Source organism: Sciurus vulgaris (genome assembly GCF_902686455.1).
Source record: "Sciurus vulgaris genome assembly, chromosome: 8".
NCBI classification, from domain to species: domain Eukaryota; kingdom Metazoa; phylum Chordata; class Mammalia; order Rodentia; family Sciuridae; genus Sciurus; species Sciurus vulgaris.
This window is the reverse complement of record NC_136468.1, coordinates 3,322,137-3,349,145: the sequence shown is the minus strand read 5'-3', so window position 1 is coordinate 3,349,145 and position 27,009 is coordinate 3,322,137. Positions and strand designations below refer to the sequence as shown.

Sequence of the window (27,009 nt, the reverse complement as noted above, 5' to 3'; positions counted from 1 at the left end):
GAGGCATGTGGCAGTGGCCTCCGGCTCCTGCTCGCAGCATGTGCCTCCTCCCAACTCAGTGGTCCTCAGAGAGACTCTGGAGGAGCCCTGTTGAACCGGCTGCTGGCCCCAGCCGAGTTCGGATTCGTGGGTCTGCGCTGAGACCAAAGACGGCTTCTAACACCTCCCCAGGGCTGCCGCCGGCCTCCCTGTGAGAACTGCGGATCAGTCAGCCGGGCCTCTGCTGATTCTGCCGCAGGCCGTCAGTCCCACCGTGGTTCTGCTCTCTGGGTGAGCCACGCTGCCTTCGATGGCTGCAGCCAGGACACGCGGGCGGTGGAGAGGGCCTCTGCCCATCGCCTCCTGCGGGACGCACAGTGAGAGCAAGCTGGGCCACGCTGCTGCAGGAGCACCCGGCTCCTCCTCACCCCGTCCTGAGCAGGCGTGGCGGGAGAAGGAGGGAGGTGGGCTGCGGGGCGCCCTCCGCTGCCACGTGGCGGCCACGTTCCTCCTCTGCCCAGCCCGGGTCCAACCGAGGACAGACGCTGCTGCCAGATGCCAGCAAGGCTGCCGTCCAGGTGGCTGCCGTGCTCCTCCGCGGCTCCATGCGTTCATTTTGCCACTGTTGATTTTTCTTTAGTTTCAATCTTACTTCTCCTTTTTACCAGAGTAGCGCATGATAGTGCTCAAAGATAAAGTAATATGAAACGGTCACAGTGGGAACCTGTCCCTTCCCTGGCCTTCCTCCCCGCAACCGCCGAGCGAGGTGACTTTCAGCTCCCTGTGGCTTCCAGGCCAGTTCCCATCATGTCACCAGATCGTAGGCCTAGTTCACTCTGCTTATTAGTCTATGGGCTTTATTGTCTTTCCATGTGATGGAAAAGAGTCTGACACATTTGCTTCTGCGCCCACGGCCCCTTCTCCATGGACACGTGCGCTTTCCTGTCTGTTGGCGAACTTTATTAACCAAAGTGACATCCTCACAGGTTCCTCGTATCACATTTACTTCAGGTGGGAATTCCTAACTCCCGGATTCGCAGGAGTGTATCCGCCCCTTTCCCGCGGCCCCCTCCTGTTCCTGCCCCGCCCGTGTCCTCGGTTTCCTTAGGCCACGTGGCTGCTGGTGACCTACACGCTGCCCCGTAGCCACACCCGAACCTTCCTTGGTTCTCTGAGGCGGATCCTGGAAGACGAAGTCCCTCAGCAGCCTCGGTCATCGTGGCTCAGTGATGGCTCTCCACGGGAGAGCTGCGGGGCGCGCGGGGCGCGCGGTCGTCACTCTTCGCTCTGCTTTCTCCCTTCCTGGTCTTCGCTTGCTCGTGTGCTGTGTGGACCTTGATTCTGCCGTAGTCTCTTCCCCAGGTTCTGTCGGGTACCCTCGCGGCTCCTTCCCCAGCCCGCTCCCCGTGCCCGCTCCCGTGCCCGCTCCCGTGCCCGCCTGCTGCGGCCGGGCTGCTCTCTCCCAGCTGCGCCCGGGCCATCCCGGCCCCGCCCTGCCAGGCTGGAGGGCTGCTCAGGGGCCTCCTGTCCCCTTCTTGCCTAACACACCCCACTTCTATCTGGAGCAACCTCCAGATTCTTGCCCAAGAAAGGAGCCTGGGGAGCAAACTCTGATTCTCAAATATAAAATTGTCTCCCTTTTCTCGTTTTTGTTTGAAGTTTAGCTGTGTGTGAAACGGGCTGGGGGACATCATCACTCAGGGGTGCGGCTCCGCTGGCTCGGCCTCCGGGCCGCCGCTGCTGAACCTGATGCTGGCCCGCGCTCGGTCCTTCTTTTCCTTTCCGAGAGCGTTCTGGAGCGCGTTCCGGAACAGCCTATCTAAGTGTGAGTCTGGCTTGCCTTCGCCGCCCCTGTGCCCACAGACTTGGGACCCGCTCACTGCCACCACACTTCCTCGCGTTTCTCCCGCAGCTCCGCGTCTCCCAGCCTCCCCGGGGCCTCGGCTGCACAGGCCCGTCGAGCCCCAGCCTCCTCCGGCGAGGCAGCCCTGGCACTCTGGGGCCGCCTTCTGCCTGGCAGGTGTCCTGCCGGTCTCCCCCTTCCTGTGGGAACAAGCCTGCTTCGTTCCTTCATTGTCACTGCAGCTAGGTTTCCGGAATGAAGAGGGTGTGTTCTTCCACAACTGGAGTCAGAATCCCCCGTGTGCCTGCTTCTTATCTCAGAGCGACGGCAGCATGGCAAGTGCTGACCACGGTAACCACCGTGGGCAGCTGGAGAACCTGGCTTTGGGGTCTTCTACAGACATCCTCTCGCTCTTTATCTACTTGATATTTGAGCCATTCCTCTGGCCCTGTTTACTGTAGAAGTCTTCTTTTCCCTGTGACTTGGAGTGACGTCCCTTTATAATATTAAATTCCTACGTGGACTGTTCTTCTGTAACCTGTTGTGTCGTCAGGCTGCCCAGCACTTTAGAGGGACCGTTGGGACCGGGGGGATGGTGGTGTGCCTGGGGAGCACACCTGGGCAGGCTGCTGGGGCCTGGCTTCTCTGTGCTCAGTGAGAGCCTCAGTGCTACTCATGGGTGGCATCGTGACTTCCCACAATGCCCTGTTGTCTTTGTGGCCACAATAACGTGAGCTTGGTAGAAGCCATCTTGGATTTGCCAGCCAGCCCCACTGCACGCTGGAACCCTCCAGAGTTCACAGGGTGTGCACCTGACGTGGCCCTGAGGTGTAAGTCGCCCCAGCCTCGAGGTCACAGCCAGCTCCATTCCTTCTGTCTGCCTGTGCCGACAGCTTGGAAAGGGAGCCACGTGCAGCGTGCGTCAGGCACTGGAGAGCTTCTTACTCTCAAGGCCTTCTGCCGGGAGAGGCTTCATCAAGCAGGAGCACTTTGCGTTTCCTTTCTGTTAGCCGGTACTGTCGTTTCCGAAAGCTCAGGCCTTGTCCCTGCTACCCATCCAATCACGAGGACACGGTTTAGAACAAAGAAAAAGAAAGTTTTGCTAGCACAAACTGTGTTTTGAGAAGCACAGGGGACTCCTGTCCCAGAGGCTGTGCTCTGCCCTTCGGAAGGAACAGGGTGCTTTTGAAGAGGTGACTCGAAGGCCACATTCCGTGCTCTCTGTTGGAGCTGTGATTCACTCGCTAGTTGGGAGACAGTCATTCCTGAAATCTGGTGCCGTCTGAGCCTGAATTGCTTCATTCCTGTGTTGGGTGCGAGTACTCAAGGGCAGATAACTCTGCCTAGGAGGGGAAGGAAGGTAACCCTGTTCCCTGAGATTAGGGAGGGGAGACATTAGGGAGGAGCAGGGGAGAGGAAGAGGAAGAACCGTGTCCATTTTATAAATCAGCTGAGGTGGCTGAGCAGCAAGGGCCACATTCAGAGCACAAGGAGGACACCTGTCCACTGCTGCCGACCTCACAGCAGGAGCGGGCCTTCCATGCAGGTCACCCTTGGAGCCACTGAGCCAGCCGCATCACCAAAGTGCTGCTGGACCTCCTTTGAAGGGGCCTGGTGGTCATGCTTGCTCATTGCAACTTCACTTGGTTTTCTTTAAAAAATAACCAGAATTACTCAGCACTGAGTCGGATCGCAGGGTGCAGTTCTTAGAGTCAGAATGCGTGGGTCTGAGGTGAGATGTCTGCACACGTGATGAGATCAATGTAAAGCACCGGGGCGGCGCAGGCTAAGGCCAGGTGCTCCGAGGCTGGGCAGACGCCTGCAGCCCCCATTCCCCACCCACACTTTCTGTGGGTGGCAGAGTGCTAACTGAAGAGCTCCCGGTTAAAGAACTCACTACATAATCATTATAGACTCCCTTGATTTTTATTGTCTCAGGGTTTCAAAATATGTCTCATATTTCATCACCATAAAACTCTCCAGAGTGCCACAAGCTTGTTTTTAAATTCACATTACATGAATGAAGAAAGCGAGCATTGGAGTTCAACATGAAATTGGTTGTGGATCCAAAGCTTCCTGGGACCTGGGGCCAGTGACCCCCACCCCAGCCAGGAGGTCTCCACACCAGCCAAGGTCACGCCCCAGCCAGGAGGTCCCCACACCAGCCAAGTCTCCCTGGGAACCAGGAGGCTGGAACCACCTTTAACTGTCCTAATTCTAGTACGGTTACTTTTTCCCTCTGCTCAACATGCCTCATCCTACCAACTAGAAAAGTAAAAACACAAGAGGAGGCAGTACCCTATTTAATAGGAGGTGTTTCCACAACATTCAGAGAAATGGTATGGCTGCCACTCTGCAGGTGACCTCTCCAGGGCATGTCCTCGCCTCGCCTAACTCCGCTCAGGAGGCTTGCACTGCCTGGGTGTTTGACCAAGAGCCTCAAGCGCGAATCCTAGAACAGCTATGTAGCTGTTGCTGCCACAGGAACCCAGCGGCAGCCGAGCCCACGGCACGTTTCTTGATGACTTGTTCCAGAAGCGTTGCTAAGGACTTCCCTACCAAAAGGAAGTGCCTGTGAACTTCAGTTTGTAATGTTTCATATGCCAAATTAGGAAATAGAGGAGTTGGTAATAACAGTCTTATTTGACCTCTGTGACGGTGGCTTGTGCAGAACACCACCTTAAATAACAGAAGGAGACACAGGATGAATGTTTCCAATGAACGGAAATAAAAACAGCGTTGTCCCTGAAGGTCATGGGGAAAGTCCATCACCCCAGGAATGCTTCCTTTTCCTTCCTGATTTCACGCAGATGCAATGTGTGCTGGCAGAGTGAACACAGGTGTCCATGGGCTTCACAGGCAGACTGGGTGCAGACTCCTGGACAGGAGGCAGCTCCCAGGCCAGTCATTCGCTGTATGTTGTCCTCTAGGCCCTTTAAGCTGCCAACCTCTATTCCATGTAGACTTGAAGACCAGCTGTGACATCGCTAAAGATAAAACTTGTTCCATGTGAAGCAAGGCCGGGGGTTCAGATCTTGAAATATTTTTAAGGATCAAAGTGAAATAAAACTTGTATGCCTACAGATATTCAGAGAGATCACCAAATTCCATCATTATAAGCACTACTCCAGCCCTGGGGCAGTGGAACCGACCGACAGAGATTTGGGGGAATGTGACCCAAAGGACACATTGCCTTTCAGAGCAGGAACCAGGGCAGAGGACAGAGGGAGGCCACAGATCCTGTAAATGCCAGCCTGATTAGGGGGAGCAGTGGCGTGAACAAAATCATGAACCGAGGGGTCTGAAAGCCACGCGCGGTGGGTTATGCGCAAGCGCTGGCTCTCTGTGCACATATCTGAGGTGTTCCTCACCACCATGTCCTCTGTCAATTCCCAGCATGGCCATGGGCAGGTCCAGAGCCCCTCCTGGCCCCACGCCAGGGGACCACCAGGGTCAGACGCCTTCTGCCTGGAGACTGTCCTATTCTGATTGTCATATATTCTTTTTTTAAATGGTAGCCCACCCCAACACTCTTTTTTTAAATGTATGTTTTAGTTGTAGGCGGACACAATACCTTTTATGCAGTGCTGAGGATCAAGCCCAGGGCCTCATGCTTGCTCGGCGAGCACGCAACCTCTGAGCCACAACCCGTCCCTGATTGTCATCTACCCTGGATTTAGGCTGTTCTTGAAAACTTTGATTAGCAGGCAGATTTGGGCAATGTGAGACCCTCAGCATTGACTTCCTGGTTAACCAAGGCTTGGCAAAGAGCACCTGGCTGTTTCGTCCTTTCTGTTGGAAGTCACTATTCAGTGCGGTGAGGCCACCTCCTGTTTTCTGGATTTCCTGGTGAAAGCACACAGCCTTCAGTGATAAAAGGTCTTGTAAGACCACAAAGTAATGGTTCTAAACAGTAGGTCTCATTATAGATACGGTTGGGGTAGGCAACTGAACGGTCTTAGCTGGCTTCTAGAACATTCTCGGCATTCACCTGAGGATGTTCATTTGGGGCACTTATTTTCCTGACATTTTCTTCTTCTTAAATGTAAAATTGGGGTCACACTCTTTGGGAGGGCTCTGGGTGAAAGAATTACTCACCATAAGCTCCAATTCCCCTCCCGCTAATTTAGGGTGGCACAGCTCAGCATTATTTTCAGGTTTGGGCAAAATCAGGCATGTAACACTGAGGATATCAAACCAAGCCCATCTGAAGCAAGAGCCATGGGCCAGCATCCCCAGTTAGCGAGAGAATGCTAACTCAATCCTTCAAGGAAGAGGCGGGCAGGGCAGAGCCTTCAGGAACCCTCATCAGCAGGGACCTGGTGTCTCCAGGAAGCCCCCCTCTGGGCTCTTTCCCTGCCTGGCTCTTTCTCCCCACTGCCTCTGGCTGCCTGGAGTTGTGCCTTTGCCTGGGACTGTGACTGAGGCTCAAGTCAGCAGAACACATGGGCCAGCAAGCGACCTCAGGGCCGGGGTATCCCAGTGCCTACCCTGGGTGGTGCAGGCAGTGGCTGTCTCGGAATTCCTGGCTGCCCCCTCAGTTTTATATCCTCCTGCATTCTCGATGAAGCCATTCCAGAGCTACAGCAGCCTCCTGTCGCCCACAGGCTGTGCTCGCTGGCCTGTGTACCCAGGGCTGCAGCGTGACCAGCTCCTGGTTGCTGTGGGTGCGTGTTCCCACAAGGCTGCTCACTGTGCGTTTCCGTGTTTGCAGGGAGTACTACATCACCATGGTGAAGTGGGCGACCAGCACCAAGGTGGCCGTGACCTGGCTGAACCGCGCGCAGAACGTGTCCATCCTGACCCTGTGCGACGCCACCACCGGGGTGTGCACAAAGGTAGGCGGTGGCCTGGGCTCTGGCGCCGGCCGGCCCCTGGCTCTGGTGCCACCTGGTGGGCTACTCGGGAACTGTCGCACAAGCCGGGAATCACTAGGACGCGGCTGCTGGGGGGACCCTGCGCCGCACCTGCGCACCCTGGTCCCTTTACTGGTGCCACTGAATTGTGGAGGAGCCCAGCTTTCTAGCTGATGCTCCAAGGGGTGAAGGAGCAGCCTCAGGCAGGAGCCCGGGCGCGGCAGTGCTCAGCCCGGGGTGCCCTTCTCTGCTGCCCTGTCCCCACTGGACTCAGAGCCAGGCTCCTTCCTCTCCAGTGTGCAGGTCCCCAGAGGCCAGCAGAGCAGCTAAGAGCCTGGGAGACAGCATGTGATCAGAACCTGAAGAAAGACCCGCAGAGCACGCGTCCCACCCAGCAGCCAACCCTCAGGCCGGGCACTGCTGCCACAGAGCGCTTAGCCCCAGGCCGCAGGCCGCCTGGCCTTGAGTCCGAAGACCAGGCAACATGCGCAGGCAGGCCGTTCAGAAACTCTTATTTCCCGGCTTGGAAGGGAAAGGCTTGGTCCAGCAGAAGCCCTGGGCCTGGTGGCCATTGATGGGCTTCACGGTGCAGCCCAGGGATGGTCTGGGCTGACCCCGTGACCTGCTTCTAAGGTCAATGTCCTCCCGTTGGTCAGGGATTTCCTTGCCTCTTTTCTCATTTGGAGATTCTGGGTTTGTTCTGGTGGGCTTGCCTGAGGAGGAGGGCTGGACACAGGCCTGGGCCTCTGGGAGACGCTCCTCCTGCCTCACAGTGCCTGGACTGAACGAGTAGCCACCAAGGAGCCAAGGGCAGGCTCATGCCAGCACCTGGGGCTTTGGGATGGCACCTTGTGTGCCCAACAGCATCGTCCTGGTGTTTGGGGTTTTATTTTTATTTGTGCATCTTTCTATGCAGTTCTGTGAGATCTTTTTTCATATGTTTTAACCACTTTTTTTGATGGGTTTCGACTCATTAGGATTGCTCCTTAGAGCTTCGGACTAGAATTTTGAGTGAACCCTAAAGTGTGCAGCACCTGAGGTTTGCCTGTAAGTGTGCACACGCCTGGTCAGCAGTGACCACCAGAGGGACACAGGCCTGGCCAGTGGTGACACCACGTGGCACCAGTTTGCAGTCCTCCACAGGATTCCTCCCTGGCAGGGATCACGCTTGCCAGCAGGCACAGTGGCTCTCTTCTTGCTCAAGGACAGTGTTTGGCGCTGAGCCTCAACAGGAGACCCAGGAGGGCGGGCTGCCGCACGCAGTGTGGCCCTGTGCCATGCAGCCACTGCGCAGGACAGCCACATTGTTTCAGCACTGTTGCTCAGGCAGGGCGAGCAGCACAAACCTCTCTAATGCTCTTATTTCGTTTCAGAAACACGAGGATGAAAGCGAAGCTTGGCTGCACAGACAGGTGACGTCCCTAGGAGTGCTCACCGCCCCCCCCCCCCCGGGGCCCTCTGCTGGGCGCCTGCGTCCCTTCTCACGGCTCCTCCAGTCCAGGCCGTGGGCTTCCAGCCAGGAGCACAAGGGTGTGGGGTCCTGGGACGGGTGGGCAGGCTCTTGCCCTTCTCATCGAAAGCCCCCAGGGCAGGACGGCCGAGCTGAGTTCCCTGGAGGCAGCTGAAAATCGCTGCTCTTTGGGACTGAGCACTGGAGAAGACTCCTCTCAGATGCTGTCCTTCTGTGAACTCAGAATGACGAGTCCATACGCACTGCCCGTGTGACCTAAGCTGGTAAAGTACAGCAGCCACATGGTCGAGTGTCCCGTTTATCCTTGGGGTGGCTTTCTCCATCTCTAACCCACAGTGGACGCCATTGAGACTCACCAGGCCCCTCCACAAAGCTCCCTGGGATCTTTTCATCCCCCACTCAGATAAAGAAAGGTACGTTTAGAACAGCCTCTGAGAGCCCTCCATGAAGACCAGGACTGGGCTGTGGCTCTGTCACACACACACACATGTCAATCAGGAGGGATTGGAGAGCCTAGATAAATCAGCATGTGACAACACTTTAAAAATAAATAAGCTTAACACAAGAAACACACAGCACTGCTGTGTCCATTTTCGTAGCAAAGTACCTGAGAAAATCAACTTACAAGGAGGAAAGGTTGATTTTGCCCCATGGTTTCAGAGTTCACAGTCTAGGATCGCTGGGTCCGCTGCTTTGGGCCTGCAGTGAGGCTGCACGTCACGTCCGGAGCGTGTGGTAGAGCAGAGCTGCTGGCCTCCTGGTGCCCAGGAAGCAGAGAGAGCCCTCCCCCAAGCCTAGAGCCACAAGTGCCCCAGTGGATTCACCTCTGCTGAGGTCGGAGGCCAGAGCCCTCCTGATCCAGTCGCCCCTCTGGAGTCCACCTCTGAACACTGCTGCAGTGGGACCCAGCGTTCAGCAGGGACACTGAGATCCAAACCATAAAAACCAGTATTTTCTTTCTTCAGTTCTCTTTGTCTCATTCCAAGTTCTTACTTTGAAAGAGCAGGTAGGAGAATTTTGGATGTTTTCTTTCTTCTTATCCCAACTAAGAAATAAAAATTGTCTCAAAATTCTCGAGAATTATTGTGGGATAGTACAGACACACTTTTCCCTTGAAACAGTAGATTCTACTTATGAAAAATAACTAAAGCTGGACAATACAACTCTCAAAAGAGGCCCTCCAAGAACATTCTGGCGCTCGGACTGCTACGCGCTTCTTTAACTGAGGAATTAGCAATCAGTCACAGATTCTGTTAATTATCACAGGGGCAGAAACCTCACAAATGGACACGACTACTTTTCAATACATCTTGTTTCTGATACAAAAGAGGAATGGTTTCGTGGAATCACTCTTGTTTCCCTATGGCCAAATTTGGGTGCCAAGTCCAAGCCGAGAAGTTATCAAGAATGAGAGGAAAACTCAGGAACCCTATTATTTAGCAACTGAAAGTTCTTGAATGCCACCTGGACCAAACATCTGATATCAATATCAAAAGTGATGTTTTGATGTTTTTCTTACATCATTTGAAATGTCAGTTAGATTGGAAAGAACCATTTTTTAAAAAATTCATTATATGTATTGTCATGTTCAATAAGTATTTATAAATCAATTCTTAAAACTATCAGTGAGCGTTTTCATCAAAATAGAAAAAAAAACCCTAAAATTCACATGAAGTCACAAAAGACCCTAAATAGCCAAAGGGATCATGAGTGAAAAGAACAAACTAGAGAGAAAGTACTACCTGACTTCAGAATACAGCATGAAGCCATAGTGACCACACAGCATACCGTGGCAGAAAAAAATGGCTCCGTGGGGGGGAGGGGGAGAGCAGGGGGAGGAGGGGGAGAAGACCTCCAAGTGGATTACAGACTTAAACCTAAGACCTGCGTCTATCCAACTACCAGAGAGATCGTGGGGAAGCTCCGTGGCCATTGGTCTGGGCCGTGGTTACTTGGATACAAACCTAAGAGCCCAGGCAATGGAGCTAAGTGGAGAAGTGGGATCACGTCCAGCTGAAAGTCCCTGCATGGCCCAGAAGACAACCGAGTGAAAAGACGGCCTGCAGAACCCGGGAAATACCTGCAGGCCTGGCAAGGGGCTCATCTCCCCACATAAGAATCCCAGACAACTCGATAGTGAGAAGCCAGGTAGCTCCCCGGAACGATGGGCAAGCACCCAAACACACATTTCTCAAAGGGAGACACGCAGATGGCCAGCGGGTACGTGAAAAATGCTCAGTCATTAGGGTCAGAGAAGAGCAAATTAAAATCTCACGGAGATCACCTCGGATGCTGGAATGGCGACTGTCATGAGCCGGAGAGGGTGTGGAGGAAGGGGACAAGGAGAGGAAGTTAGCGAGGTCCTCAGGGAAAGCAGGGGGAGGTCTCTCGAGCAACTAAGCTGGAAGCACGTGTGATCCAGCAGTCCCACTCGGGCGAGGGCCAAAGGACACGTGGTCAGAAGCTGGAAGAGAGATCAGAGCTCCCGCATTCCCACGCGTTGTTGACGGCAGGCAGGTTACAGATCACTGTCTGTCCATCAAGAGATGAAGGAAATGTGGGCCCCGGGTGGTTTCCACCTTCCAGCTGTGGAATGGAAAAGAAGCCGGACACAGAAGGCAAAACTTGAAGGCATTTAATGAGCAAAGAGCTAACATTATAATAAACAAATGCTTAAAATATGCAATATTTTAAAATATGCAACTGCCTTGAGTTTAAAGCCTCGCATTCTGTTGGAGAAATTCCTCGCAGATGCTGGACTGGGGCAGCCCAGAAGCCCATAGTTCCTCGCACACTGCAGGTCACGTGTGTTCCCACCCAGGGCCGTAGCAAGGAGTGGTGACATGTCTGAACACACTAAGATCATGCATCGGGGGCTCTGGGAGGAGGCCACAGCTCCCTGGTGAGCAGGGGAATCCAACTGCAAACAGTTTCTCATTGCCTCCCTTCTCTGAAGGAATCGTGCACCCTACTTTGCAATGATAATCTGTCACGTTTCTGCATCCTTCAAGATACTGCGGTGTCCTGGAGGGTGACTTAGGAACTAAGTCTGGATTGCCATCCACTGTTACCAAGCTGCTTGCTGCCTCTTCATCTCAGGTGTACATATTGGAGGCCTGTGGGGACAATCTAGGGAGACCCATGGTGAGGCCGCACTGCCTCCACCCATCATCTCCCATGGGTCACTGAAGCTTGCCTCAGACAGTGTCCAAAGGATGAGGCTAGGAAATCCTGCAGGCCTGAGACAGCTGGTCTTCTCAGATGAAGCAGGGTCCCAGTTCCCCATTGCAGCAGCACGGGTGAACCACGGTGGCCTGCCAGCTCTTAGTCACCACCACAACCATCTCTCCAAGCCTTGTCTCCTGTGCTTCTCAGCCATCTACTTTCCAGTGTCCAGCACATTCCACATGGGGCATATCTCCCTGAGCCAAAAAGAAGAGGTGAAGGTCTGTATGCACACCTACCAAGTTCCCTGGTCTCTAAGAATATGCAAAGCAATGGACAGTCCCCTCTCCACACACGAGGTCTCCACCAGCATCTGAGTGCAGACCCAGAGACTATTGTTGTGGTTGAAGTCACTCCTTAACCCAATTTTGGGTTTGTGATTGTCAAGATGTGGGCTGGGAGTTTGGACAAGATGAATGTATACAAACCTTGGAAAGAATTGGCAGAAATGCTCCAAACAGCCCAGCAAAGAGTCTCTCACCAATCGTAACGGCTGGTTCCTCGTGGGCTGCTCCCCATGGAGTCACAGAAGCCAGGAGCCGTAGCTGAGGCCACGAAGGCTTCCCCAGATCAAAGGAGAGGCAGAACCAGGATTAAAATCCAGACCCCCTGGTCAAGAAGCGCTGTGCTTTGTCACTCAAAACACATTCCCCACGTGGGAAAGGGAGTTGAGAGCAGCTGGCAGGGCAGGGGCCATCGCTGGTGTGCCGCGGAAGGTTTCCATGGCGCCGGTGTAGATCACATCGGCATGTGGAGGCCTTCTCCTTATAAACAATGCCTCTGGCCGGAATTAATCATATCACATTTAATCTCTGCCAAAAGTACAAACATTGCCCCCAGAAAACAGGGAATTCCGCCTGTCCATCCTGCTGTTGGCCAACAAAAGCCCATGGAAAAAGCCACATAGTGACTGGTCTTTCCATTCCCTTTCCTTTTAAATACCACACTTCCAGCTCTAAATAGAAAGATCAATATTTGCAGATTAAAGGTTTCATTCTATTGCAGATATTCATGAAGATTAAGTGTCACTTTAATCACACGTTAGTGTATTTCTCTGGCGTATCATGCTTGCATGTGTTCATTCCCTGTGGGGAAATGAGTTCTCCTTGTGCCAGCTGGGGCTTGTTCACCATTCGTTCTCATCCCTGCGTCAGCACGGAGCTCCTCGAATCGGAAAATGTATATGGCAGCCAACTAATTGGTGCTCGTGGATGGAAACTTTCAAACGGGAGCCTCAGAGAGACAGAGATGCTGCCGTTGCAAGATCCTCTTTCACCCGTCAAAGTGACAGCCACTCTGCTGGGGCTGGCTGGGGGCCGAGCAGCTGGCAGCTCAGTGCCAGCGGGCCCGGCCGGGTGGAGATGGAGCGAAATGCACCCCTCTGGTCTGGAATCCAGCTGCAGCCCGCCCCAGGGGAGCCAGGGAATGCGGGTTGTTTCCAGGAAAAAATGACAGTCTTTCAGTTCACTTCAGTTCTTTTCAGCTCACTTGGCTTCTGCCTTGCTGAGCTTCCCTAGAGAGAGAAGCCCTGGGCACACTTTCCTCCATCCTACATTTTGTAATATAGAGAATTTGTGCTGCTTTTTTTGTTGTTGTTTTTTTCCTTGTCTTCTTGATGGGCTATTCACTGTGAGGTGGATTTCTTTTCTTTTCTTATTTTTTGGTACTTGGGATTGAACCCAAGAATTCTTATCCACTGAGCCACATCCCCAGCCCTTTTTATATTTTCTTTAGAGACAGGGTCTCACTGAGTTGCTTAGGGCCTCACTAAGTTGCTAAGGCTGGCTTTGAACTCACAATCCTCCTGCCTCAGCCTCCCAAGTGGCTGGGATTACAGGTGTGCGCCACTGTGCAGTACATGAGGTGGGTTTTATTAGGGAAAGGAATTAAAGGATGGAAAGAAGGCAAAGTGAGGTTGTGATTCCTTGGAACTGGGTTCCCCCAGTGCACGGAAGACGCTGCTGCAGAACTCCAGCGTCCCTGAGGTGTTAGCAGCCCCTGTGAGGGGGCCCAGCACGGAGCGTTTCCAGAGCTCAGTTCTGTTCGTGGTGCGTTGGCGCGAGCACGGGTCCGTCTGTCTCTTGGTCCGTGCTATAGAGACTGGGGCTGCCTTTCTATCTGCCTCTGTCTGGGCTCTGGCCTCTTAGGTCCCCATTGTTCCTCTTCTAGAAACCCAGGTTCGGCCTTATGATTTCCCGAGGAAAGAAGAGGCCACAGCACTTGTTTTCCAACGGCCTCTCTGTAGAAATCACCCAGAAAATGCACCTTGAGGGGCGTTCTGTGCCCGTCCGCCCTCCCCAACGTGAAGGGCGCTCGGTTGATCTGGTCCGTTGCCTCTGCAGAATGAAGAGCCAGTGTTCTCCAAGGATGGCCGCAAGCTTTTCTTCGTCCGAGCGATCCCACAAGGGGGGCGAGGAAAGTTCCACCACATCACGGTGTCATCGTCCCAGGTAGATCCTGCTGGCTTCCACCGCCCTGTGTGCTGTGGGCACTGACCTCGGGTGGCCAGACCCAGTGGCCCTTTCCAAGGCCCCCGGGGACCCCAGGCTGCTGACCCTCGGGTCCTCTCCCGGGGCAGACGGGTAGAGTTGTGCCCTTTGCATTAATGCTCAAGGGCACAAGCGTGAGAGTCTGACACATGGCAGAGGGGACCCTGGTCAAACACCTGGCTCTGGAGTCTAGGGTTTGGGAGGGAGCGCCCCTGAGCAGTGACCTCAGAGATGAATAAACATGAATTTGAACCCCACAGTGTACATCCCGGCAAACACCGTCCCCTACTCGGAGGTGACCCCTGCTCAGAGGTGACCCTGAGAGGCGCTGCCTCAGGCTGAAACTTAGGAGCTCTGCCCTGAGACCAAAGGTGCAGGCGGGCAGGCCGTCGCAAACCGTCCTCTGCCTGTGGGCTCCATTTGGGAGCCGTCTAAAGTTGTTCAGGGTCAGGGCGGGTGACTCCCCCTGATGGGGACCAGAGCTAATGGAAACGTCCTGCAAATAGGAGCCGTGAGGTTGGTCTCTGAAGGGACTCCAGGAAGGAGCATGGCCCGAGAGCCGGGTGCCAAGCGAGGCGCCTGGACCTCCTGTGGCAGCCGTGTCTCCCTCGGGGCTCAGGCACCCACACTCTGGGCTTCAAGCCACTTGACCCCGTGACTTGAGGAGGCTCTTTCCATCCCTTTACTTCTGTGGTCTTCATTCGGTGGCCCCAAATCCCTCTGTTTGCTCACTGGGGACTTGTCAACGAGATGAGGAATTCTGGGCGTGTTCATTCAGCCCCGGCCTCTGCATTCCCTGGGGACCCTGTTGACATCCCGCAGGAAGCAGGTCTCCTCCCCGCCCAGGCGCCCGTGTCCTCCCTGCCCCTTCGCTTTGGAGCTCTGCAGCCCCTGGACCTCCCAACTGCCTTCGTCCCCCCAGCTCCCATGTCTGTGTCCTGGGGTGTTGGCCCTGGGCCTGTCACCTAAGGCGATCTCCATCCCCTGTGCAACTGCCCGTCATGGCTCCTGAAGCCCAGAACAGCTGCCCAGCTACACCTCACACCCAAGTCGCCATGGAAACGTCTCCCGCCCCTCTCCCCTGGTGATCCATTGTTGTCACCATGGTGCTTTGGCACTGGGTGGCTCTGGGTGGGTCACGTGCCATCGTCAGCTACACAGCTCTGCCCTGTCCACAGAGAGTGACCAAGCCTTGCTGCCCCCTCCTTCCCTCTGGTTTTTTTGTTTGTTTGTTTTGAGGTGTTTTGTTTTGCTTTGGTACCAAGAATTGAACTCAGCAGCTCTTAACCACTAAGTCACATCCCCAGCCCTTTCTATACTGTATTTTGAGACAGGGTCTCTCTAAGTTGCTTCGGGCCTCACTAAGTTGCTGAGGCTGGCCTTGAACTTGCCATCCTCCTGCCTCAGCCTCGCAGCCACTGGGATGACTGGTGTATGCCACTGCACCTGGCCTCCTCCCCCCTTTCTCTTGCCTGATCTTGTCCCTTTCTGCAGAGTCCCTCTTCCTGCCTCCATGGCCCATGGAGAGATGGCTCTGCTCTCTGGGTTCACAGATGTAAGACACGTGTCAGCAGCACACAAAGCTGCCTCTCAGGAGAGGCTGGTGGGAGGACCTGGCATGGTGGTACCCAGCACAATGCGGCAGAAGTGGGCCACCGAAGCTCCCGCAGCACACAGGACCTGGGAGGGCGGACGGGAGGGCTCTTCCAGCCAGGCCTCTCGGAGACGGCGATGGTCAGGGTGAAGAGCCGAGCCTGGGGCCCGGCACCTCCCTCCCGATGCCTCCTCTGTGTTTCAGCCCAACAGCAGCAATGACAACATCCAGTCCATCACCTCCGGGGACTGGGACGTGACCAAGATCCTGTCCTACGACGAGAAGCGGAACAAGATGTGAGTGAGAGCAGCTGCTGGGGCCCTCCTTGCTGGCTGGCGGGCCCAGCTGCTGTCTCTAGCCCATCCTGCTGGCCAGGGCAGGGTGAGGCACCAAGGCCCTCTGACCTAGACAGCGGCACTCTCTCCAGCCTCCCGTGACTCACCTGTCTCTCCAGCCAACTTCCAACATGCAAGGCACCCTGACGAGGTGACGATTCCCCGGCCTGGGAGGCGGTGCTGGCTGGAGTCCAGTCATGGGAGTGGCCCCACCCTGGGGTCTCTGTGCACCAGGCCCTGAGCCCAGTGCTCCACAGCATCACCTCCCTGGCACAGTGGCGGCCGGAGGGGCTTGTTGCTCTCGCACCTCAAAGTGAATGCACTGGGCTGGGGGCCAGGGAGCTTGCTCCAGTTACCTGGCTGGTGCCGGAGGGATGAGGACTCAGCTCAGGCCCAGTGACCCCAGCTGGACGCTCACCCTGCTGCTCTCCTCCCTCCCAAGCCGTGGAAGCACGTGGGGTCCTGGGTGAGGAAGACCTGTCAAGTCTGCTGGCCAGGCTTATGTCTGGACTTGCACAAAGTGTTCTCAGCCTTGCCCTCCATACAGTCACAAGAAATCCCTACCTCCTAATCCAGGTCACCTCCCTGTGTCCTCACCAGCTGCAGCAGGACCCTGCAGCTGAGGAAGGGCAGTGCAGGGGATGCCTCGGGCCCCAAGGCCCTGCGATGGCATGTGCCACAGCCCTCCAGTGTCTGGTTTCCCAGGCTCCAGCCACAGGCCCGGCTGGACCTGAGCGGGACCCTGCTCAGGAAGGGTGGCCGTCCCTGAGGGATGCCCTGAAGGTCACGCGTGGGGTGAGGACCGATGTGCCCCGAGTCTCCCTAACCCTGTGCACCTTTGCCATCCTTGCAGCTACTTCCTGAGCACGGAGGACCTGCCGCGGAGACGACAGCTCTACAGGTAGCCCTGGCTCCTCCCCGCTGCAGAATCGCCCCCTCTCCATAGATGGGAGCAGGGAGAAGGGAAAGATTGGCAGCCAGAGTTCTGGAGAGGAATGATGAGAAGCACAGGGCCCAGTCACTGTCCTCAAGGGAGGAGACTTAGGGTCCCGAAGCCAAATGGACCCAGGTGCTTCCTGCCGAGAGGGCAAGGTGAAGAGGGACGGTGGGCACCTCCTGCACCCCTCCCGACTAGAAAGAGGGCCGCAGCTGGCGGCTGGAGCAGACGGCCTGCAGTGTAGACCAGACGGCTGGTGCCAGTGCCCCAAGGGAGGATGGAGCCAGGGCCTGCTGGCCCCTACCCCATTGTGCAGATGTGAGAACAGCGCCTGGTGCACAGAGGTCCCCAGAGGAGCCCCTGGTGCACGGAGGTCCCCCGACTCTGTGTCAAGTATGAGGCTGGCATAGGTGGCAAGCTCCTGCCATCGCGGGCTGCTTCTCTCGGCAGACGTGATGTCCCTGCCCCTCTGCTGGGATGGCTGAAGTCAGTCAGTTCCCAGATTCACAAGCTCAGGAAAGGCAGCCCGCCAGCTGCCCCGCAAGGCCTGCTGTCCAGGCTTGCCTTCCCCGTCCCCTGAAGTGCCGCCACTCTTGCCCGGACAGGCTCCACTCTGGAATCTGTGGTCAGAGTGGCCCCTGCCCAGGCAGCATGCAGAGGACCGTCTCTGGGGCCTCGGCATCGCTGCATCTTTCCACTTGGGGACACAGACCCTCTTGACCGGAAGCAGTACTGGACCAGGGTGGACCTGGGCGCTGTCTTCAAATCGCTCTCCCACGTAGCTCCGCCGGGCGGGCAGCAGCAGCCCACCGTGCCACACCCCGGGGAGCACTGGGCTCCGGAAGCAGCCGGCGTTGGGTTCGGCCGGTTTGCAGAGCTCCTGCTTCTCACATGCTGACGCTTGGCTCTCAGAGAAACGGCTGATGTGTCAGGGGCTCCACTGTCCCCACGCGGCCAATCATCCACTCAGACACACACGGTTGTGGGGCACTGGTGACAGACCATGGCTGTCCTCACACGGGGCAGGCAGAGCCCTAGGTGACCAAGTAGACACGGTCCCAGAAGCTGCAGTGCTGGAAACCCCGGAGTGGGAGGGACGTGTGGGCAGGGAGGGCTCCGTGGGCGCGGCTCGGGCTCACCATGTCTCTGCTCCCCAGCGCCAACACAGTGGGCAACTTCAACAGGCAGTGCCTGTCGTGCGACCTGGCTGAGAACTGCACCTACTTCAGCGCCTCCTTCAGCCACAGCTCTGACTTCTTCCTGCTCAAGTGTGAAGGTGAGTGCGGCCCCTGTGCCCGGGCCGGGGCGCTGAGTCCTCAGGGCCCAGCCACAGGAGGGGCGGCGGGACAGGAGCACCGTGTGCTGCGGAGAGGTGAGGGTCCTGCCAGGGCCACGGTGCTCACGGTCCCGTGCAGGTCACGGCCCACCAGGGCAAAGCCAGGGCATCCCACAGGTCATGTCCTGGCGCCCGCGACAGGATACCATGCCCCTGAGCTGGCCACGGTTGCCTGCGTGTCGGGGAAGCTGGACCAGCGATAAAGATGACGAAACAATTCCAAAGATGAACATTTTTGGCCTACGAAGGCTTGAGGTTATACAGAGAGTCTCAGAAATGTATTCCCATGACCCGATTTATTGATGATTTATCCTGGACATGCGAGCGCTTGACCACACCAGTCAGAGCACCCGAGAGTGGGCCCCGGGCCCCAGAGGCTGCAGGGGAGTCTGCGCATCCGTTCTCACACCTTGTGTGGCTAAGACGTGAACCCACCGGAAGGCAAGAACAATAAACGTGGCCCTAGAAAAAGTACTCTCAAGGAGGAGCGTGGTCTGCCGAGAGCCAGTGCCTCAGACTCAACACGCCTGTGGGCGGGGGGCCCGGTGCAGGGCACCCCGCTTGAGCTTCGTCCTGAAGTCGCAGACAGGGTGCCAAGCAGCACCTGACAGGCGGTAGTGAGCACCTTGTGACCGCACCCCTTCCCATCAGCTCGTCTAGAGCCCTGAGTTGCTGCTGAAGCCTCTGCTCACCAGCTCCACCTACCACGTTGTGCCAAGATGAGGGGCAGGCTTCCAGGGCCTGGTTTCTGAAATGCATTACCCCCTCCCCAGGCCCGGAAACTCCCCAGATTAGCCAGAGTTCTCTGGAGGAACAGAACCCATGGAATATGGTTGTGTCTGATTGTAAAAGGGGGTTCCGGAGACTGGCTTGCAGGATCAGAAGCTGGCCAGTCCCACAATGCCTGTCTGCAGTCTAGACAGCTGAGGAGCCAGTAGTGCTCAGTCAAGAAGCTGGAACCTCAGCACAAGAGGGCCGGGTTTGAGTGGCCCCCCTGAAAACCACTGTGGAGAGGCCATGTTGGGGGAGCGAAGGAGCTGGAGGCACGTCCCCAGGCCATGGCAGACGCCGTGGACACACCTGCTCAGGAGGACTCCAGCTCGCCTTCCAGCAAAGGCATTTGCTTTCTGTTCCATCTGGGCCCCAGCCTGTGGACAGTCCTGCCCCTCGGTGTGCTGCCCCACATGCCAGTCATCTCTGGAAACACCTTCCTAGACACACCGGAAGGCTCTCCGTCACAGCCGTTTCCTAGCCGTCCCTTAATCCAGTCTGGTTGACAACTCCAATTAACCATCGCAGTCCCCTGTCCTTGCCTCCCGGGAAGCAGACCATGGAGCATCTAACCCAGGGGATGTTCCAGGAGGAAGGAACTCAAGGCCCAGCGGGCCCTCATCTGTCAGACGGCAAGCCGAGGCCAGAAGTCGAGGATCCCGACTCCTGGTGAGTCAGCGGCACAGGGAGGACCAGCGCCTGGGCCTCTGGGTCCCTCAGCACGAGCTGCCTCGACTAGCAACTGTGGCCACTCCGAGGGTTAAAAGGCACAGAGATGGGAATGTGGCAAGCGGACCCCTGGAGCCACAGAAACCTGAGGAGGAGCCTTGGTCTGAGGCCCCAAGTCTCTCCCCAGAAGAGGAATGGCTTGGAACACAGGTCAGGGTTTAAGGCGAGTAAGCTGAAGAGCTTCAGAAGAGGGCAGGGGGCACTTGCCAGAGGGGGTTTAAATATGTGCTCGCCTCAGGTCAGCCGGAGGACTCGGGACCTGGAGGCAGGCGGTGTGGCCTTGTCATCCTTGGACTCGGGGTCCTGACGTTTGCTCCTGTGGGATCTGTCAGAGAATCCAGCACCTGTGTGCTGCCAGGCCCTTCTCTTCCCTTCAGAGGTCACCGCTCTCTGCCATGTCCAAGCCTAGGTGTAGCCAGGTTGGCCCCATTCTACAACCGGCCGCCTGCCGCTGTGGTTTCCATGGGCCCCAGCCCTGGGTTGAAGTCGACAGGGCAGATCTGTGGCCCTGAACCTGGGCAGGGAAGTGCCAGCATCTCATATGGTGGCTCTGACAGTGGCCCTGTGCTGCCGGCGGTTTGCAGGTGTGCAGAGGCAGAGCGGTTATCTGAGTGCTGGTGTCCAGGGCTCAAGTTTGGGTCTTAAATATCCCCCCAAGACCACGTGCCGAGGCCGGGTCACCAGCCCTTGGCACTGTCGGGAGGTGGTGGAGCCGTTAGGAGGGGGGTCTAGTGGGAGGAAGTGAGGTCCTGGGGCGTGCCCTGCAAGGGGATGTGAGATCCCTTCTCTCCGTCTCCCTCCCTCCTCCTCAGCCTCCAGAAGCCCAGCAGCCTCGCTCCCACATGCTCCCACTCTGATGTTCTGCCTCCCCCAGGCCCAGACACCAGGGGGCCCACAGACCGTGGTCTGAAAGTTCTGAAACCATGAGCCAAGATGAACCTTTCCTCCACTTAAGTTGTTTGATCTCAGATATTTTGTCACAGAAAAGAAAGCTAACTAATACCTCCAGTGAAGCTGCAGACCTTTGGGTTTTGTCCTAACCTGTATGGGGACATGTGGTATTTGTAGGGTCACTTGTGCAGGGGTCCTCAGTCGATCCGTGTGGGGAAATGACTTCTTGTTGTAATCATGGAGAAAGAGAAAAGAAGGAACATGCCACAGTGGGTCAGGCGCACAGTTGACCCAGTCACAGGGAGCCTGCCCAAGCTCATCCCAGACAGGAGGGCCTGCCCCACACGCGCCAGGACCCACGGCTGCCAAGCAGGTGCACGGGACAGGAACAGCAGGACTAGACCGCAGAGCGCCTACTCCAGCCTCACCCACCTCCACTTTATTAGGAAGCTGAAGGGCTGGAGAGGTAGCTCAGCAGGGGAAGCAGCTCGCTTGCCCAGCACGCTCAGGCCCAGGGTTCAACCCCAGCACTGGAGAAAAGAAAGCTAAAATCTTCAGTGATCTTGGAGTCATTGCCTCAGGATTTTCTGGACTGTTTAGAAATCTTTGAATAGTTAACCTGTTGCTTTATCTTAAACACAAACATAAACCAGCCCTCTTCTCTTCAAAATCACTCTTTAAATTGTGTGTACATCTGTGAGTGTGTGTGTGAATGTGTGGGTGTGTGTGTTGTGTGTGTGTGTTGTGTGAGTGTGTGTGTGAATGTGTGAGTTTGTGTGTTGTGTGTGTGAGTGTGTTGTGTGAGTGTGTGTGTGTTGTGTGTGAGTGTGTGTTGTGTGAGTGTGTGTGTGAATGTGTGAGTGTGTGTGTTGTGTGTGAATGTGTGTGTGAACATGTGTGAGTGTGTGTGTGAATGTGTGTTTGTGTGTGTGTGTGAGCATGTGTGGTGTGTGTGAGTGAATGTGTGTGTGAGTGTGTGTGTGTGAGCATGTGTGTGAGAGTGTGTGTGTGAATGTGTGAGTATGTGTGTTGTGTGTTGTGTGTGTATGTGAGTGTGTGTTTTGTGTGAGTGTGTGTGTGAATGTGTGTGTATGTGTTGTGTGTGTGAATGTGTGTGTGAGTGTGTGTGTTGTGTGTGTGAATGTGTGAGTGTGTGTGAATGTATGAGTGTGTGTGAATGTGTGTGTGTGAATGTGTGTGTGAGTGTGTGTGTTGTGTGTGTGAATGTGTGAGTGTGTGTGAATGTATGAGTGTGTGTGGTGTGTGTTGTGTGTGAGTGTGTGTGTGGTGTGTGTTCTGAGTGTGTGTGTTGTGTGTTATGTGTGTGTGAGTGTGTGTGTGTGAGTGTGTGTGAGTGTGAGTGGGCGGGGGTGCTGGGGGTGAGCTCAGGGCCTCCTGCAGGCCTCCCTCCTAGCCCCTAATTAAGTAAAATTGCACAGAGTAATTTCCCTTTGGCTAAAGTAACTTGAATGACCAGAGAATACAATCCCCGCCGACCTAATGACAACCCCCCCTTTTAAAGGGAACTTGAAAGAAGGCACAACTTCACAAATGCCACAGACTCCAGGAGGAGGTGACAGCACGAGCTCCGTGCAGCTGGACGTGGCCCCGAGAGAGCTAGCTCGGCAGCCTGAAGCTGAGCCCTGGCCGCGGTCAGGGGGCGGCCTTGAGGGGCAGCACCCACGGCCACGGACTTCAAGGAGAAGGCCGTCTGTCCAGTGGGCTTGTGTGGGGCTGCTGCTGGGGAGCAGGGTGGAGGGCAGCTCCCGGGAGAGGCAGCACTTAGAGGGGCCTGGGGGGCAGAGCCCAGGAGGCCCAGCCTGAGGCCAGGCCTCGGTGGAGTGCTTGTTCGGCCAGTCTGGAGGACGTCGGCGGTGGAGAAGCCCAATCCTAGAGCCAAAGATAGTTTAGGTAATCTTACTTTTCCCCACATTTCTTGGTAAAAATTGAAATGGACCCAAATGTGCAGCCCAAGCAGCAATTGTTAAACACCCCTTTCCATTTTTCTCCGTCACACACAAAGCTACTCTGAGAGACTCTAGGAAACCTTGGACAGAAATGGCTTCCCGCTCCTGGTCCTGGAGCCTGTTCTCCTCCCTGCCCCGGCATTCTCCGTCATTCGCAGGTCTCAGCCTCCCAAAGGCCGTGAGAACCGGAAACGTCCCTCCTCCTGGCAGAGGTGACGTACGTTGGCAGTGACAGTGAATCAGTCGGGCATGTAAATGCTTCCACGTCCACAACCGCCCCACCCACGATGTGGCCGGTCGTGAGTTTGCTGAGCATAGGCAGAGATGACAGAGGACTTAGCTAGGTGGAGACCAACCAGCCAAACCGGGAGGCCAAACAGAGGGGACACACGTAGCTTCACACACATTGGGACACAAGGGACGGGCATCCTGTTAGCAGGTGTACAAATCATGAAACCGCGACACCCCAGAAAAATCTTCCAGACAGTCATTCCCCCTGCCTTTCTGCAGCCCTCCCATGGGGACAGGCTGGTCATTTGCCTGCTGTTGACCTGTCCCTGTAGCTGCACTGCAACGTTTAGCACTGAACTCTGTCCTCTTGAGTGTATCATCTCAGGTTGCTATAACTGAACACCACAGACTGGGTGACCGTGAAGAGCAGAGTCTATTTCTTGCAGTTCTGGAGGCTGGAAGTCCAAGGTCTGGGTACCAGCATGGGGGGCTCTGGTGAGGGCCTCCTTCTTGTTTCAGGCTGCCAGCTTGACACCAGGAGAACCCCGTGCGGCAGAAGAAGGTCAGAGGGCTCTCACCCCACTCAGGAGGTCCATCCTCATCACCTCGGGGGTCAGGATTTCAGCATATGACTTTTGGGGCGGTCAGTCGGTCCACTGCAGTCAGCGAGCGTAGCTCACCCGCTGTTCACAGTCACTGTTTGTTTCATTGGTCCCGTGGCGCATTGGCCTCCACCGTGCACTTATTCTACAGCTCTTCCCGCCTCTCGGCCCCATTGGAGGGTTCCGTTGAGCCTCGCCCTCATGCACTTTCTCTTGTTTGTCATTGACTTTTCTCCTCTAGTTTCTCCAGGTTTGACATGTTTTTGCTTCTTTAAAATTCTTAATTTTTAAATTTTTCATTGTTGGTACAAATATAAAATTTTTTTTTTATATTTGGCACAGTTACATTAAAATAGTTTGAAATAGGAATAAGAAGGCTCAGAAATGCTTGTCATGCTTAAATCTACTCGCCACCTAGCCAGATCCCATCTGTCAGTGACAATATTTATATATAGGGATCCCCTTTTTTTTTTTTTTTTTTTTTTTTGGCAGTGCTGGGGATTGAACCCAGGGCCTTATGCTTACAAGGCAAGCACTCTGCCAACTGAGCTGTATCCCCAGCCCTAGGTATCCCTTCTAAACCAGACTCACTGGAACCTTCTGGAAGCTTTCCCATGTGGTACCTGTCAGGTGTTCATCTCTGTAACAGAATTCTTGAGAGGATCAATTAGGAGGAGAAAGACTTGAGTTGGCGCCTGGCTTCAGAGGCATTGGTCCATGGTTGGCTGGCTTCATTGTTTTGGGCCTGAGTGAGGCAGAGCAGAAGGGTGTGGGAGAGGAAAGCTGCTCAGCTCATGGCAGCCAGGAATCAGCAGAGAGAGGGGGGATAAGCCAGGGACATGATAGGCCCTTCAGGGGCACGCCCCCAGTGACCTGCTTCCTCCACGTCACCCTGCCTCCTATGGTCTCCACTCTCCACTACCTCCCAGTAATGCCATCAGCTGTGACGCCATCAATGGATCAACCCACTGCTGAGGTCAGAGCCCTCATGACCCAAGTACTCCCAAGAGCCCACCTCTGAACCTGGCTGCACTGCGGACCAGGCCTTCAATGAAACATGAGCCTTCAGGGCCATTCCAGATCCAAACCCTAACACGTGTATCCATTGTAGAGATTCGGGGCTCTTTCCAGCTCTCTGTGGTCTAATGAAGCCGGCTGCATCCAAAATGTTGTACTAGGAAGGTTTCTATAATGGTTTTCCTGGGCGTACCCGGTGGCTTTGGTGCATATGCATGAGTGGTCTTGCCAATGACCTGTGAGGTGGTAGTAACAGAAATACCTTCTCTGTGTCCAGCTCCTCTCCGTTGAAGAGTACATTTCTTGCTGTATGATAGTTGATCTCTGTATTCCTGTTTGTGATCCTTTACCCAACATCGCGCTCCCCACTCCCGCACTTGGGACTGCCTGGTCTACTCCTGTGCGCTCTTCAAAGGCTTTCCATGGCTCAGCTGACTTTAACGCCCTTCCCAGGAGGGAGATGCCCAGGAAGGCTGGGATTGTCTGTGGGTTCTCCCCAGATGGATGCTGTGGTGGGAACCCAGCTCCCAGCTATCGGATGACTAGGTCACCAGAGTGGGAGAAGCCTGAGCTGTCCCCCACAATGCTACGACATCACCTTCCGGTCCTGCAGAAGTCCACTTCTGCCTTAAAGGACAAGTACCCATCTGAATTCATCTCCTGGGTCCACCATAAGGAGCCACCACAAACTGGGTGGTTTACAACAGGAACATTCTCCCATAGTTTTAGGAGGTAGAAATCTGGAAGCAGCCTCTGAACAGGTTGGATCCTGAGCTTCTGGGGTTGCTGCCCCAGGCAGTCCTGGACTTACAGGTGGTCATGTTAGCCTCTGCCTGTCTTCACATGGCCTCGCCACCATGTGTCTAAGTCCACAACTGCATGTTCTCAGGAGGGCCCCAGTCGCTGGATTAGGACCCCCTGGTCCAGCACGACCTCCACTTAACCTGGTCACGTCTGCAGTCCTCCACATAAGGTCGATTCAAGGGGACCAGAGGTTAGGACTTCAACATATCTTTTGGGGGACACAATCAAACACCTTCCGAGACTCGTATTTCCTCTTGAAGGAGCCGTACTTGATGTTTTCTAGGATGGCTGGTGAAGGAGGCCCTGTTAGCCTGTGTGCCGGGGGCGCCTTTACTGGCTTCACCTTTCACGTCCTGGAAGGGGTGAGAGGGCCCAGGGAGGACGCACGGAACCATGTCTTGGGGCCATGACAGTGGCATCTTGGAGGAAAAGGAGCAGCTGCAGTTTGGATTGACTCCAGGAATGCTTCTCCACGTCACAAAGCAGAATTACTGCTCAGTCGTGTGGCACCATGAAAGTCAGGGACGGTTTTTGCCTCCCCTGAATCCAGCCTTCAAGCCCCAGTACAGTGGAATCAAACGGTCCCATGGACGTAACTTCAGTTGTAGTTTTTGTTTAGAAAATCAGATTTTTCTCTTCAAACAATTCCAAATACCGGATTTTCCTTCAAGTTTGTTAAAAGAACTCAATCAGTCCTGTTTCTAAGAAATGTCTAGACGCCTTGAGGAAATGGGACCTGCCTTTGAATCAGGCCTTTGCTCCTCCGTGCTGAGACATTTTCATGGTTTTAAAGACGATCTTTCCCTGGAGCCAAGAACAGACCACTGCGTTTCCTTCTGCCGTGGGTGGGGAGGTGCCTGCTGGGCCTCGGCCTTCGCACCCCCACTCTCGGTGTTAAATTGTGGCTGAGGAGCCGCTTCCCGCCCTATCCTAAGGTGCTTGACCAGGGATTTAGCGGCTACTGCATTAAGACAAGCGTCTCCATCTTGAAGTTGAATTGAAACAAAGTATTAACCAGCTTAAAATAAAGTGGATCTGTCCTAATTGTTGTTTTTCCTAGTATGAAATATTCTTAGACCCTCTATCACCGTGATGCCGTCCACAAAATTGAGAGAGAAGTCATAATCCTGGAGAGCTCTGGGGAAGGACTGGCAGACCTGGCCAGAATAACTGCGCTCTGCCATTTACTACCTGTGTGACCTTGGTTAACCTTGCTGACTACTCGTGTCCTCACCCTGAAACCCAGGGGAATGGCATTGCTGTCCCGTGAGGCTCCTGGGAGGATACCTAAGGTAGAGGCGGTCACCAGGCATCCACTGGGCGAGTGCTTGGGAGTGTGGACCCACTTACTATTGTGGCATTGATGTTGTCACCTTCGTCATCACCTTAGTCATCGACTGAGGATGTCTGGGACATCTTGTTGCTGCCTTGGCCTGCAGAGGTTGGGCTGAGGCTGGAGATGGCTAACTCCCGCCAAGTCTGCCGAGTGCCCTCACTCACGTGGAGTTCCAAATGTGAATGGTGTTCTTGCTCCTCACGAGCTCATGTGGAATCCCTGGGTCCCGTGCACATGCTGGCAGGCTAGAAGTTCCAGAGGGGACCAGAGCCACAGGACACTAAATCAGCCATCTCTTAGGTATGGACAGGAGGAGCCTGTGGCTTCAGGAGCATGCACATCAGGGTGCCTGCGGATGGTTCTCTGCAGAAGCTACAAAGTAGCCAGATTTTCCAGGCTTCTCTTCACTCTCAGCCTGTGCTCTTCCTGTGCCCTTGCCGCGTGCCTCTGCTCCCGGGTCGAGTGCTCCCAGCTGCCGTGCACATCAGCTCCATGGGGAACTAACTTGCTGGGGGGAAGTGTACATTAAGGAACTTCCTGCCTTGAGTGGAGGTCAGTCAATGGCCACGCTGCCATGGGTCAGGCCAGTGAGAACG

At 55.2% G+C, this 27,009-nt stretch overlaps 1 protein-coding gene across 6 annotated transcripts in view; it reads left to right on the top strand.

The window, feature by feature from the left end:
* The window catches only part of DPP6 (dipeptidyl peptidase like 6), a 934,588-nt gene that overhangs the window by 841,726 nt on the left and 65,853 nt on the right, over positions 1-27,009 (top strand). For all 6 annotated transcript variants that reach the window (XM_079149262.1, XM_079149264.1, XM_079149261.1 and 3 more), the window contains exons 11-16: positions 6,537-6,660; positions 8,052-8,090; positions 13,717-13,824; positions 15,662-15,753; positions 16,646-16,693; positions 17,887-18,005. In XM_079149262.1, coding sequence (XP_079005388.1) covers positions 6,537-6,660; positions 8,052-8,090; positions 13,717-13,824; positions 15,662-15,753; positions 16,646-16,693; positions 17,887-18,005 — 530 coding nt within the window. The remainder of the gene's footprint in view (positions 1-6,536; positions 6,661-8,051; positions 8,091-13,716; positions 13,825-15,661; positions 15,754-16,645; positions 16,694-17,886; positions 18,006-27,009) is intronic.